At 41.0% G+C, this 15,511-nt stretch overlaps 2 protein-coding genes across 3 annotated transcripts; both read right to left on the reverse strand.

Annotated features, from left to right (window-relative positions):
- Nucleotides 1-11,399: 11,399 nt before the first annotated feature.
- Nucleotides 11,400-12,965, reverse strand: tex36 (testis expressed 36). 2 transcript variants are annotated; one of them, XM_015944845.3, is made up of 4 exons: nucleotides 12,483-12,965; nucleotides 12,257-12,394; nucleotides 12,073-12,147; nucleotides 11,400-11,984 (listed from the first exon to the last, which is right to left on the reverse strand). In XM_015944845.3, the coding sequence occupies exons 1-4, from the start codon at nucleotides 12,747-12,749 to the stop codon at nucleotides 11,670-11,672; spliced, it is 795 nt and encodes a 264-aa protein (XP_015800331.3). In that variant the 5' UTR covers nucleotides 12,750-12,965; the 3' UTR covers nucleotides 11,400-11,669. The 2 variants fall into 2 exon arrangements, with proteins under 2 accessions (XP_015800331.3, XP_070398648.1); XM_070542547.1 differs by having other exon boundaries at nucleotides 12,073-12,159.
- Nucleotides 12,966-13,095: 130 nt separating this feature from the next.
- On the reverse strand, nucleotides 13,096-15,124 carry si:ch1073-143l10.2 (autophagy-related protein 16-1). Its single transcript, XM_015944842.3, has 7 exons — nucleotides 14,803-15,124; nucleotides 14,670-14,733; nucleotides 14,510-14,594; nucleotides 14,354-14,427; nucleotides 13,938-14,189; nucleotides 13,715-13,809; nucleotides 13,096-13,396 (listed from the first exon to the last, which is right to left on the reverse strand). The coding sequence occupies exons 1-7, from the start codon at nucleotides 14,888-14,890 to the stop codon at nucleotides 13,302-13,304; spliced, it is 753 nt and encodes a 250-aa protein (XP_015800328.3). The 5' UTR covers nucleotides 14,891-15,124; the 3' UTR covers nucleotides 13,096-13,301.
- Between the last annotated feature and the right edge of the window lie 387 nt (nucleotides 15,125-15,511).

Below are 15,511 nucleotides of genomic sequence, written 5' to 3' on the forward strand. Positions count from 1 at the left end.
ATGGTCTTGAGTTGGAAAAGGGTAGAATGCCTTCTTCGGGTCAGGGACGAGGTCCTGCCTCAAGTGGAGGAGTTTAAGTATCTTGGCGTCTTGTTCACGAGTGAGGGAAAGCTGGAGCGTGAGATCGATAGGTGGATTGGTGCTGCGTCTGCAGTGATGTGGGTGCTGTACCGATCTGTCGTGGTGAAGAGAGAGTTGAGCCAGAAGGCATAGCTCTCAATTTACTGGCCGATCTACGTTCCTACCCTCACCTATGGTCACAAGCTTTGGGTAGTGACCGAAAGAATAAGATCGTGGATACAAGTGGCCAAAATGAGTTTTCTCCGCAGGGTGGCTGGGCTCTCCCTTGGAGATAGGGTGAGAAGCTCGGTCATCCGGGAGGGGTTTGGAGTAGACCCGTTGCTCCTCCACGTCGAGAGTAGTTGGTTGAGGTGGCTTGAGCATCTGGTCAGGAAACTTCCTGGACACCTTCCTGGTGAAGTTTTCCGGGCACGTCCAACTAGGAGGAGTAACCCAAGGGAAGACCCAGGTAGAGCTGTAGCGAAGCCTCGATGACGTCGACGGTCGATGGTCTTGTGTTGGACTGAAGCGTGTGGCATAGCAATACGGTCCAGGAATCGTGCGTATAGACAGCTTAGGAAGCATCCAGTGGAAGAGTAGGTGCTGGCTTATAAGAGGTTGAGAGCGCAGGCTACAAGGGTGGTGACGGCTGCGAAGAAGGCAGGCTGGAGGGACTTTTGTGGCACGTTGGGGCCTCATACCACTTTCACGTCACTGTGGGGTATGGTTCGCAGGATGTCAGGTGCGCGGGTTGAGCACAGGATTCCAGTGCTTGTAGACGGAGGCTGGTTGGTGTCAGATGATGGGGAGAAGGTGAATCTGTTCCAGCTGTTGCGAATACAAGGACCAACGAGCACGCTTAAAATGAAACCCCATAGCCAGACTGCTCGAAGCCTCTACCAACTCCCTACCAAACCCGCACAAATCTGGCAGATGATAACTACCCATGGCTAGATGCTCCAACACCTCCCACATATAAACCACTGCTGCCAAGTCAGCCGAAGCGAACGTCAGATCTAACCCTGACGAACACAAACCATCCCCCCTGAACCAAGTAGGCCTCCCATCATTCGGCACCACCAGCCCCGACCGATCTAAAAAATCCTCCAAAACTTTACCATTCTCATCAGTGCACCGGTCCCCCCACAAACCACTATGGGCATTAAAATCCCCGACCCACAACACCAGTGCTGCTTCTCCCCACAACAATCCGTGAAGATCGTCCCCCACCAAGCCCACACCAGGATTATAAAAATTCACCACCGACAACACGCCTTTAACAGACCACACCTCAACAACCACACACGCCAGGTCACCCGCAACCAGTCTCCGAAGATACTGCAGCCCATCTTTGAGAAACATGGCGCAATCCCCGGTCTACCCACCCTATCTCTCCTTTCACAAACATAACCATACAATTTAAATTCCACCATCGGTTTCAACCACGTTTCCTGTACACACACAACATCAGGCGGCTCATCCATCTCTTCCAACATCCTCTTGAACTCCTGACCTCCTCTGACCTCCACTCATTACCTGTAATAATGGCACCTGCTGGAACTCCTTATCAGTATAAAAGACACCTGTCCACAACCTCAAACAGTCACACATCAAACTCCACTAGGGCCAACACCAAAGAGATGTCAGAGGACACCAGAAACAACATTGGAGACTTGCACCAAGCTGGTAAGACTGAATCTGCAATAGGTAAGCAGCTTGTTGAGAAGAAATCAACTGTTGGAGCATCTATTAGGAAGTGTAAGACATACAAGACCACTCATAATCTTCTTCTATCAGGGGCTCCACGTGGGGTCAAAATTATTACAAGAACATTGATCAAAAATTCCAGAACTACACAGGGAGACCTATGAATGACCTGCAGAGAGCTGAAACCAAAGTTACAAAGGCAGTAACACACTATCCCACCAGGGACTCAAATCATGCAGTGTCAGACGTGTCCCCCTGCTTAAAGCCTGACTTCTCCGTGAGCTCCGCAATGGAGAGACGGCAAAGTGTTGCAAAACAATTTCCTGCCAGGACAACAGAGGGCATAGCTCTTTCTGTGGTATCCTGCCACCATAACACGTATGTATCCAGTCCACTATAGTGTTTTTATTAATGTGTTTATATATTTCAGAGGCGTTATAACACGGACAAATTTGTCCTTCATTCTCCTCCACCTCTTTATGTGATTGCCACCTCTGAACCCACGTTTCCCGTCATTTCCTTCCACGTTTGCTCTGTATTTTGTACTCCTTCTATCAATAAACCTTCATATTTTTGGACTTTTTCCGTGATGTGTTCCTGAATCTGTCCTGGGTCTGCCGCTAAATACCTTTTTACTTTTTAACAGGGCAACAGCGGTGCTGGTGACAAATTTACAGGAAGCAGCATCCTGACCAATCTCAAGCTTGCGGTCCTTTTAAATGGATGTTTAGAATTTTGGGCATGTCTCCGTCACTCTGTGAGCCCGTCGGAGATTTCTTGCACAGACGCATAATGGCGTTGCGTGTCTCCGCACCGACGCAGATGGAGAAGTATAAATCAGACTTAAGCCAGTACAGGTTTGCAAGCCCATCTGAAGTTTGCTAGAGAGCATTTGGATGACCCAGAAGAGGATTGGGAGAAAGCCATATGGTCAGATGAAACCAAAATGGAACATTTTGGTAAAAACTCTATTCATCATGTTTGGAGGAGAAACAATCCTGAGTTGCATCCAAACACCATACCTTCTGTAAAGCATGGGGGTGGTAATGTCATGCTTTTGGGCTGTTTTGTTGGCCACTCATAGTTCAGATACACCAAAAAATTGCAACAAATCTGCAGTTGTTTTGCAGAAAGAATGAGGGGAAAACAAGTAGCATCAGTAGCAAATATAAAATATATTTATAATGACATAAAACCAAAGCAAGTGGAAGAATGATACCCTTTAGAGACCCTCGTGTCTAAAAGTGAAACATTATTCCCATTACAATTTGTCTCGCTCACAATAAATACAAAAACCAATGCCGCTTGGAGGATGATTAAAATTTTCACCACATTAATGTTTGCAGTCGTGATTTGGTTTTGTAAATGTACTTGTTAAAGGATGTCAGCCAACACACTTCTAATCTGTTCAATATACAGAGTATTTGAGAGGATCAGCGATGTGTGACTGCATATTTCTGCAAAGAGACATTATTTCTTCCCTCAGTTCCTCTTGGCAGAGATCTGAGTGTTTGACCTTTTTAAAATGCAAAGTAATTCTTCTACTCCAGAGAGGGAACAGGAGGCTCATGATTGTGCTACGAAATTTGATGGACTTAAAGCAGTAACTCACAGAGAGGGAGAGCTGTTCTGCACCTGCTAAGGTCTTGACTTGGTTATAGGGATACAATAACACCTCCAAGGGTTATGTTAATCTTTAAAGGGGGTTATTCTTGTGCTGCGCCAGTCTTTACTACATCTGAATGAATATTTCACTGCAACCTTGAATCCAGACTCTTTTGCTTTGAATTGCATATCGCCTAGCTTTTCTTTAACGTTCTGCTCCATGCACAATGTCCAATTTATTCACGAGTTCGAATAGTAAAACCGATGATCCACGTTTATTTAGTTGATTCATTCATGCATTCATTTATTCATCAAAAATGTGTTTTACCATTAAAAATAACCTCGTATAAATGAACACTATGTTACCTTTATAGTGAAATGTTACTTTAAATGGATGCTTATGTCTTTCTTATAAAAGAAGAAATGCAGTTAATTTAACTCTAACTTTCAATTCTGCCTAAATAAGAAAGTGTAGATAATTATAAGTGCAAAGTTTGATGATTTGTTACACATTTCCTAAAAATGGATGTAGGATTGAGCAGCTGGAAGCGTTATTTACATTTATTGGTAATGTCAGATAGTTAAAAGCTTCCCATTGAGCTGAATGAACCTAAAGTCAACCACCCACTCATTCTTCTTCTTTATCGCTCCATCCTCACTAGGGTTGCACAGAGCTGGCGTCTATCTTCTGCAATTATCAGGCAAGAGGCAGGAGACACCCTGGACAAGTCTCCAGTCCATCACAGGGGCACAGAGGGACAAACAACAATTCACACAACCACTCAAACAACATTCAGGATAAAAAATGTTATCATTCTCTACATTCAAAATATTTAGTTGAACGAATATATGTTTTGTGCAGGCTCCTCGTGCAATACATAAGCATAAAGTGACAAAAATGTATATATATGTTTGTGTGTATGTATTTGTATATAAATGTGTGTAACAGCAGTGCAAATGGGTAAGACAGTTCAGAGTCCCAAAGCCAGTCTACAGTTCAAGAGAACAGTGAGGGGCAATCTAGAGCAGTGGTTCCCAACCCTGGATCTGAGTTAAAACTCTGTATGTCTTTATGGAGTTTGTTGTTAATCACTTTTATTTGTGTGCATATGGCTGGAAGTAGGGGTTGGGGACCCTGCTAGTCTTGGACACAGGAAAAGGGGGTTCTCGTGAAAAAAGTTTGGGAATCACTGGTCTAGGGCCCACAAGAGCATTCAAACTCTACACAGCAGGGTTTTTAACCTGCAACCTTCTTGCTTAAAGGTACCAATACCAACTGTGCCACCTTGCAGTCCTTAGTTGAATAAGCAGACGGGGGGGGTTGTTTTGTGACAACCTGTAATATTTTAAACTTGTTCAATCTCTGAGATGCCCTTCATTCTTCTCTTTTCATTTGTCCAGTACTGTGTAAAAGTCTTCATTCAAACCTGATTTTTCTACTTTTTTCCTCTAAATCATCCACTTTGAGCAGTCACTATTTCTATGAACATCACTGTCATGGTCAGACACAAAGACTGAGAATAAGTGGGAAAGCTGCCAAGATCCAAAGGGGGGAAAACTTAGAGGCATTCAAATATGCTTGACAATTTACAATCACTTTAAACTGTCTCAATAAAGTCTAGCTCCTTGGAAACAATATATTTAGAAATTAGAGCTGGTTTAAAACATTTGAACAGTGCCATGTGCCCCTGACTTGCAAATGCGGGCCCTATGATTGATGATGTTATTGTAAAATATGGATGAAAATGGTTTATTGTGATATTTGACATCCAACATTGACCACAGAGCACACTGGTTCTTCTGGGATTCTCCAAAACTCACAGATGGCCAGTCTGTCCCTGGACTTCAATCCAACCCAACACATTATTCCATCATAGATTAAAACTCTACAACACTCAAGAGGTCTCCCTCCCTGAGCCAGCACATGCCTGGGCCCTGGATGATCCAAAGGAGGATTGGTAAAATGTCATGTGGTCAGACAAGTCTAAAGTTTGTTTCAAAGTATTAATCTCTACTTGCATACATAAGACCTGCAGCTTGGACTCTGTGGGATAATCAGCTGAATGATGGTATCTCTCTGGGGTCTCAAGTGGACGCACTCCTTCCTCAACATTTCGCTGATAGGCCCACAACATCTCAAGGGGATTCAGCAGTGACTCCCAGCATCTCGGGTTCATCCCCCAAGTCGCCATCTACCCAGCTGAGGCCCAGCTAGGATTCTATCTCTTCAACCAGATCCACTGGCTGCTCCTTTCTGCAGCTCTAGAGAGATCCTTCATCGCCCTCCAATGAACCTGGTCGCTCAGTTAACAGAGGGGGTAGGGCATTCATTTTTGCCTTTTGCTTTTCCAGCACTCCTTCAAAACACTGAAACACCTGATTGTGCCGCCAGGTGTAACAGCCCTGAGAGATACAGGTTTAAGTGAGCATGTTGGCTCTTCTCTATACCACTGGTTAAGATTCTTGGGGGTCGGCAAAATATACTTTAATAGTAAAGTTCACTCTAATGCTTCCATCTCCCATAGATCCTTCCAGGAGCTCTTCCTCTTCTCCACTCCTTCCCATCTTAGCCACTGACCCTGTTTGGTTTAAATGCCATTTGCCATGTTTGGGGGAGGATGGATGCTCAGCTGCATCCCAAGCCTTCTGTGAAGCACGGGAGTGCAAACATTATATTTGGGCTGCTTTTCTGCAAAGGGGACAAGACAACTGATCTGCATTAAAGAAAGGATGAATGGACTCTTGTATCATGAGATTTGGGGCAAAAGCCTCCTTCCATCAGTGAAAGCATTGAATATTAAATGTGGCTTAATCTTGCAGCAGGACAATGGTCCCAAACACACCGCCCAGGTATATAAGGAGTGTCTATGTAAAAAGCATTCCAGGGTTCTGGAGTGGCTTAGCCAGTCTTCAGACTTGAATAAAATATAGAATCTGTAGAGGGAGTTGAAAGATTGTGTTTCCCAAAGATGGTCCCAAAACGTCACAGCCGTATAGAAGATCTGCATGGAAGAATGGGCCAAAACACCAGGTTTGCACATTTTCTAGCTGGTATTTTGGCCCATTCTTCCATGCAGATCACACTATCACTGAAGCCCCCTTCAGACAGGCCATGAAAAACGGAAATGTTCCGGACTCTGTCCGTAAGACCTTTGTGTCTGAATACAAACATCCAGATAACGTTTTCCGTAATTTAACCGGACGACGCCCCTAGTAACAGGTCCGGACTTGTTACAGACAAGGTGGCTGCTTCAGACTGGTGAGGTCGAGTTCCGGACAGGGAGGAGAAGGGGACCGGGGGACGCTGTGCGCACCTAGATAGCCCGCTGCTGTAGCATGCGGCGAACCATGGCAGCTCGCCTCCTACGGTACCGTCTAGACGCGCGACGGAGCGCATCACACTGCTTCCGTGATTCATTTAACCATTGAGCTTCATCATCCAGGTCTCTTATGCAACTTTGTGTGCGCAGAATTATGCTTAACATAAGTCTGATCCCCTCCCCCCCTCCCCCAGACATCTGGAACTTTTCCTTGCTGTGTGAAGGCAGCCGAAAGGACAAGTTCCAGTACAAAAGCGGTGTGTCTGAAAACACAGTTCCGGTTAAAAAACGGATTGAATTGTCCACACATATTCCAGAATGTCTATCTGAAAAGGGCTCTATAGTCTTCTCTGTATACAGTTGTGCAAATAATATATCTAAAAACAGAACTTAGATCAAATGTTTCAGCTTCAATTATCAAATGTGTCCAATGTGATTAATTTTACTTGCTGATATATAATTATGATCTAATTTCCTGAATTAAAGCCCTTGTATTGTTGGAGATTCTTTCCACTGTATCTAATACAGTTCCACTGGCTCCAAAGCCTGCCTTGGAACAATTGCAATGCATGTCAAATAAGATAACATGTTGGTTCTGTTGCAGTTATGATTGAGTCGTACAGATGGAGCCAGGAGATTGAACCTCTAATGTACTTTGAAAACACATAATGATATTATACACATGCTTCAATCCAAACCAAGCTAATGTCTGAGATGTGTTTTGTGCAATGAAATATCTGATTTGTCATAGCATGTTTGTTCATAGGACAAAGAAATCACAACCTCTCAAATAACTTTAAAATTATAATTTTGTTTGAAAACAACCCTCAAAACCTGAAATTACAGATTTATCATTAGTCATGCTGTACTTCAGTGTACTAAGTAGCTGAAACTACGAAGTAAAAATCAATTTAACGAAAAAGTATAGATTTCTTAAAGAGCAAGTCACCCCCAAATCAACTTTTTTTTGCTGATAAACAATATAAATGAGTGTACAATCGTGCTGAAGACACGTGTAGTCAATAATTTGGCACTTTGGTGCATCTTAGTTAAAATTTAAATATTCTGCCTAAAACTGCCAGTGTTGTACTGTCTTCAGGTAAAAACTCTTCACTGCATTTGAATTTAAATCTGCCATCGCTATTGGCTAAGAGCTACATTATGATGTCACAATGTCACTGTGAGCCTGTGGGCTTGTTCGAGATGAGCCAGTTCTGCGCAGATTATATCAGCGGTGATCGGCGAGCAGTGCATGCCGGTTAGATTTGTGTCCGACTTGATGCCGACTTGCTCTGACGTCATGCATACGTAGGCAACGATAACCTCGTGAGATCAAGGCGGCCGCAGATTTTGGACCAAGGTGCTGCAGTTGCTCTCCCTCGGCTGTAAAACCTAGGGGATGACGGGAAACGCCTGGCCCTCACCTGATCTAAGATCTGATTGGTTCACATTATGATCCGAACATCCGGTGGTAGAACATGAAATGTTAGTTGGTCACATGTGTTCTGTAAATCATGTTACGTTGATGATGACAACAATACAGGCCATAAAGAGAAATGTGGTTTGTGTTCTTTTGTCACGTTTCCTGTGAGCACACTAAACCTACAGCTGATAACCTTTACTTATTATTACAGTCATGTCTCCATATGCATTATATTATCCACAAGCATGTGAGGATGTGTTTCGGTTGCTAACAGGCACCAGAATTAAAATGAAAAATTAAACAAGTATGAACTCTAACGCGATATCTTCATCCATCGTCACCCGTGAGCTACACATGTAGGGAAATCCGTCCGCCGACTTTCAGCCACTCCCCCTGCTGCGTACGTCTGCTCTCGTCTATTTTCCAGGCGAGGCGCTGCTCAACTCGAACTAGCCCTGCGTGTGTATTTGTTAGCTGCTCTGCCCTCTCGGTCTGCCAGCAAACAGCATTTGTTGCATTTTTCAATCAGGAAGTGGGAGTGGAGTAAAACTCTGGTAGGGCGTGACTTGCTCTTTAAGGTCTAAATGGAAGAGGCCTAAATATGTCGCTTAGTTTTGTTAATTTATGTAACAAAATACAAAAACAAAACAATTAATTCTGCCTGAAAACCAGCAATCAGCCATCTAATTCCATGAAACCATCCATTAGACATTTCATTTGCTAATCAGTGGCTGCAGCAGAACTGGTTACAAATTCAAAGCAATCTCCTTCATATAAACAATGAATTATTAAATCATCTTTCCTTGTATAAACTACTATCTTGCTATCTCCCTGGTGGGACACTTGAGCATGCTGATGCCTTTTAGGTTTTTGTTTACAGCCAGTCTAATGTGATTGTTCTCACCACCTACACACAAATTAGCATGCAGACTGTATAGACCTGAGGTTTAAAAAATACATGGAGGCAGTAGAGCCAGCGTTGGTCTGATCTTCTGAGGCGGTGCTTGGAGCAGGGTTGGCAAAGCTCACAGCAAGGACAGGGACAAGATTGGAAGTAGAACACTTCAAAGTGCTATAAACCTACAAATACACACAAACACTGACCTTTTTTGAGTTTTGGCAGGGGAACTCTTATCTCTGCTGAACAAACTCCTCGACTGATGGGAAGGTTCTCGGGATTTTATCTGGTTCTCAGTGGAAATGAGATAACCAGCCACCTTTATCACTACCTTAAGACTCTGGAGGGCTTCTGACCATTACAGGACTACACTCGCCAAAGGGGACGCCTCTCTGTTGGACGATTTGGAAAAAACGGTATAATCCAACATACCCGCAGGATTCAACTAAAAGGCTGTTTTGGACTTTATTTGGAAAGCATGACTTTTATTAGATGAAATGTTGAACATAAATGAAAGCCTCACTGATCCCTTGGCATCTTTATGCATAAGACATAAGAAGTGGTAGAAATTAGTTATAATTGGCAGAAGAACATCAAAAAATACGTCCTTTGATATCTCCATGGCAACACTCTTAAGCCCTATCTTAGGTAATGGACAAAATGCACAATCTAACAATGTCAAAACTGATGCGAGGGGGTTGGGGGTGGAGGTAGGTCTAAATTGACAACAAAATAATTTTTTTGCACACAGCTGAGCATGTCAAAACACCATAGCAGCCTTTTTGAGATGAAAATGCACACGATGCGCCATGGCAACATAATACTTCCTTCTGTTGCTGTTATTTTGACTGTCTGGCAAATCCTCCTCTTGTTTTCAAAGCATCTCTCTCTCTCTCTCTCTCTCTCTCTCTCTCTCTCTCTCTCTCTCTCTCTCTCTCTCTCTCTCTCTCTCTCTCTCTCTCTCTCTCTCTCTCTCTCTCTCTCTCACAGGTGCAAAACCTCTCAACTCAGCACATCAAAGAGGCTCGTGCACCTGCGAATAAATCACAGCAAATGGTAAGAATCCAGACTAGAGCCTCCGAACACCAAAGAGGTAGTATTCAAAGTGTCTGGTTTAATATTCATGAGGTACAAGGCTTTGGTGGTTGAACACGTGTCTTTTGTCCTTGGAAGGAGGTTTGATATTCCACCAAGCAATTGTATTTACATATACCTGTAGTTTTGCCTCTAACGTGCATCTTGCCAAAAATGTCACATGCTGAACTTTATTGACACCCAGCTTCACTCTCCTAAGAGTGTTCCCTGCTCGGTGAAGCATAAGAAGCCTTGCTGGTGCAGTGACAGGCCTGCAGAGCTTCTGATCATCAAGTGTCTGAGGCTTCTTTGCAGAGAATGTATTTTACAGCTTCATTGAGAAGCATTTCCATCCCTCTTAAGCACAGCTGCTGCACTTTAGATTCATTTAAGCCACACTAGTCCACCAAAATAGACAAAAAAAATGGAGCTGAAGCAGAGCTAAGCGACTGTGGTCATTATAATCCTCTTATTTACTCCTGCACCTGCAACCAGGGATCAGTTTTTTGGGCAGTGGTGGGTAAATAAAATGTTAACATCACAAGCATTTTAAATCGATTGTTAGTTTACTTTTCCTTTTAAAGGTAACAAGCCTCTACAGTTGATTCTTGATGTGATTTTAGGCCAACAGCTGATGGAAATCTTGTGGGAAAAGCTCAAATCCCTGCGAGCACTTACAAAAAAGGAAAAAAAAAGCAGCTGGTCAGTAGATACTCTGTAGTCTTCACTTTTTTATTTTTATTTTTTGTAGTGTTCTCACACCAACTCTCCCACACTTCCTCCTGTCAGTTACTGGCTACGTGCACAAACATCCTTTTGGGCCCTGGGGCGTAACAAACCCATCCACCATGACTCAAGTCAGGCGTAATTTATTGGACACGCTCTGATTTAATTGAACAGAATCAAATAGCTGGATTCTTTTGGAAATTATTTTTCACACATGTTTGTTCTATTTTAAAGCACATGACACATTGGCTCTTATTTGTTCTATCCAGCAACTTGGCCAGGAAAACAGAAGAATATGAACATGCTGCCCCCTTCTGGCAAAATAGCAAATTACATTAATAATGAAGTATTATTTGAAAACAATAAGTGACATTGTTTTCAATATGTTATTCCTATTAGGGCATTTAAAATGAAAAAAGAAATCTACAAAATCTGTGATATAGATTCCCAAATGCCTGAATTTCATCTTTGCATAAAAAGAAGTTGCATTGTAAAAAGGTTCAGCAGTGATTCAGATCTGATCCACACGCTGCTACGTGAAAAACTTGACTTTCATGCATCATAATGAAGTTAGAAGTATTTTTCTTTTAATCAGATTTTATTGGAATGTTTTCTATTTGTAAGCACGAGAACCTTTCAGAATGTTTTCAAGCCTGCTGTAAAATGAAAATATTAAAACAACATGTAAAGATAGAGCTTAACAATCAAAATCTTCTAAATGTTTCATGCACATTTTAAGATGGAAATTTTGCAAGCTTTGCTTACATGACACGTTAAGGTCCAACCAGCTCAAGCTCCAGAATCATCAAATAAGATAAGCTGTTCTATTTGATTCTGGGTTTTTTTCCCTGTCCATTCAAATATTTCTGATCTTTGAAGGTGCTGATCTTCTGGCAGATGCCAGCATTTCCAGAGAGTCTGGACAGTGCACGTTGTGTTGTTCGAACCACATGAACTGCTCTCCTGCCTGAGCTTTTGCTGCCTCTGCTGACTTCTGTTTGTGATTTCGAGGGAACCGCCTACTTCTCTCTGGAACATCGCTGACCTCCGTTGACGTGAAGTCTGTTTTGTAGATACTGTGGCTGACCTGGGTCTCAGCTCCACTGTCACGGAGGCAGAAATGGGAATTATGCTGTCTGAGATTATCAGGACATTTCCTCAGTCCCACACCCTGATGTAAACCAACAGAGTAGATACAGGTCACTATAAACAAAACATGGATCTGAGCAGTTATCGAATATTGTTTTTACGCTCCATACATCAGAGAAGATTGTGATGTCGTCCTTTAAAGCATGCTTGTTGTCATGGCGAGAGTGTGGAAACTCTCTAGATTTCTGTGAAGAAAACTTGAAATGTAAAAAATATTAAACCAGAAGATAAGTTTTAAAAAATTTGTAATTTCCTGTAAAGTTGGGAGAGCCAGGCATCATGTTATAGACAAACCTGATGAGTTTTCCATTTAGGAAACCGCTCCAAGCTCAAGCCCTGAGGTGATGTCCCGAGCTGACTCAGCATGAGTCCAGTGGTTGTACAAGTTTCTCTTCCCATTGCTTCGCTTTCAGAAACATCTGCATGAGCAAACTTAAATGAACATTTAAATTAAATTAGATAAAAATCCTGGTTTGAGAGTTAGGATTTGTATTTGGTGATAAATTGAAGAATTCCTCACCCATTTACCACCGCTGCTCACAGAAAAATGCTGTTTCTCTTCTACCATTTTGAGATGCTGGGTTGACTGAACGCTTTCACCAGTGCACATAAACACAGTGTCTAACTTAACAACTAAGTCTAACTGGTTACTATGGAAACATTCAGCAAACAACCTGAAATCTGATCCCTGGTCAGTGCAGAGACTTCTAAGTGGAATTATTGGGAGTAAAATTGAAAAATAATAAAAAAAAAGTTTATATTCATACAGCCTTTTGTTTGTTTGCATTTTTCATTCAGAGTTAATTGGAAATCACAGCAATGTCTTTTTTCCTAATATCACTCATCAAAGGTGATATTAGATATGAAAATCCAAGTTTCTAATCAAAAGCCATGTTTGACACATATGCAAAATGTACATGTATCCCAAGTTTAGCTGACAACAAGGATGTCCAAAACTGATTCAGTGACATGTTCTGATACATTAGAAAAGGCAATGATTTATATTATAAAAGGAGAATTATCATGTTTATTAATTTATTTACAAGTCAAACATGTTAACTATTGATTAGAAGTACAAAGCTACAATTTTAAACATTTTTATAAAACAAATATCCTTTTATAAATTAAAACCAAAAAGAATGACAATCTATACACATTTCATTAAGAACAAAACTGAAAAAAATAAAGATTTTAGTTTTCCTCTAAAGGTTACCAGCCAGGACAGTCTTTTCTTCTCAAAACCATTCATTTTCATTGCAACTTTTAAGACCACTGGTTGTTTTAAAAGTTTATGTGAATGTAAATAAAAAAGTTCAAAAAGTAGCAAAGAGTAAGTCATCTATCTACATGCATCTGATCCAGAGGTTTGTGAGGGGACAGAGAACTTCTGCATCTGACAGGCAGCTGTCTGAGTGTCCTTTGAGATAAAAATCTCTGCAGGAAAGAAATCAAAACATTCAAATGAGAAAATGATACAGGTTAAAATGTGATATGTCACAGGATTATTAGTGACAAAAGAACAAAATACATAAATACAACTATTCACAGGTCAGTAAAATACTTATTTTGACTTGAAATTGAGTATTTATTATTGTATTACAGACATCTCAGCCACTAAAACGACCGTTAACTAGTAAAGCACATAATCTCTGCTAAAATCCTCTTGTATTGACCTTGTTAATTTTAACCCACTTACATAACTGCATTGATGGTTTCTCTTGTTGCTGCACTGCATTGTTATAAAACTCTTACTCTGAATGGCTGATGAAGATGTTCCATTTGCACCAGATTTCTTCCCCCTCTGCCCTTGGAGCTGCTTCCTCAGCTGTTTGGCCACATGTTGCCACCTGAAAAATAAAAAGGTATACTATAATTGTATATTTACCCACATTTAGTTTGGTTTCCGTCTTCAAAGTGAACAAATAACTATGTTTCAGCTTTTCTTGCATCAAAGAGGAAACATTTGAACTTTTACCTTTCCTGTTTGTCATTATATTTATTCAGCCTGTCTGCCTCCTTCTTCTTCTCCTCAATCCACCGATGCAGCGTCTGTTCTTGGTCTACATGAGCCTGATCCAGCGCCTCCTTCATTTTATTTTTCTCCAATCGCAGGGCCGCTAACTCTTTGAACTGAAGATCTACAGTGAACTCTAAATCTACAAGAGTTTTGTTTAAATTGCTGTTCCTTTTGGCCAGAGTAAGAGCCTCTTGGCGGTGTTGTGACACACTGGAAAGTATAGTAAAATAAAAATGTATTGATCTCTTGGTGTTATGTTGGTTGTATAGGTTAAATTCACTCCTACAAAACTGAATGCAGTTTAATAATTGATCTAAAACTTGCACTTTTCTTTGTGTTTTTGGATTCTACAAATAAATTAGATTAAAAAGTACCATGACTGCCAGTATTGTAGCTCAGCTTCTTTCAAATACAGGACAGAGGTCAGATCAGAGACAGTTTGAGACAACTGATGAGAAAAAATGGCATTCATCATTAAAGAAGAATATTTCCTTTCCTTTCCTTTCCAGATTGCAGCTGATTTCACTCACCTTGTGGACCAAGTGTTCACTTTCTTTAAGCTGCAGTTGAATGAGCTGGGTGTCTTTTCCTGTTACCCCTTCACCTCCATCCACGCTAAAAATATAGTCAATACGTTTAAATTGTCATGCAAAAAACTAAATACAAAATTTGACCAAAGATTGTTTTAACCTCTTATCATGCATATCCTCCCAAATCTGTTCTCGAATTTCCAAACGTTCCTCCAGCTGAGACACTAGAAAAAAATCTGACAATATAAAAACATTATTACTTTAATTAAATATAAAATAAACGTTACTCTTACAGCTTGAGAAGACTCCAATAAATGGATGTTTTTCTTTGAAATCTCTCTGCTCAAGTCGAGCGCGAACGTGATTCTTCCAGCTTCCCATAATTCTCTGTTAATATTCTGACTGTTTCCTTTACAAGCTTTTCAAATAAGGTCACGAAGTAGCAGCTGACAAGTAATCAGCACAAGAATTTGGGTCTGTCAGCAACGTTAACGGCTCCGCCCCATTTTAACGCAGCTGCTTGACATTCCTCTGCGGAGTTGACCAAATCTACAAATCTTTTTAAATCGAATCACCTCTCAATGGAAAACACACCCAGATAAAACTCACTGTAGGCCTAAAAGTTACGTCAATGGAATGCCATAATAATGTTATTATTTACTTTTGTTTATTTGTATTATTATTTCGTTGTATTATTATTTCATTAAAATGAATTAGTACATTTAATAAATACTACATTTTAATTTTGTGTAGTTCCTTTCTACAACACTTCACGTGTTTTTCTAATTGTCAATTTCAAAGTAAAAGACTTCAAAACAGAACACACTCAAAAGTTCTAGAAAGAACCTTTCTAGGTACTTCCGGTTCACGTTCAATTAATAAAAATATATATTTAGGGGGTTATTGTTGCTTGTTAAGTCAGAATTTGGGTTTATTATTTTGAAAGAGCATACTTTTGTATTTTATTTTCAAAACTTGACAGAAATGTTGCCGAAAAACTTG

Source organism: Nothobranchius furzeri, chromosome 12, assembly GCF_043380555.1.
Source record: "Nothobranchius furzeri strain GRZ-AD chromosome 12, NfurGRZ-RIMD1, whole genome shotgun sequence".
Taxonomy (NCBI): Eukaryota; Metazoa; Chordata; class Actinopteri; order Cyprinodontiformes; family Nothobranchiidae; genus Nothobranchius; species Nothobranchius furzeri.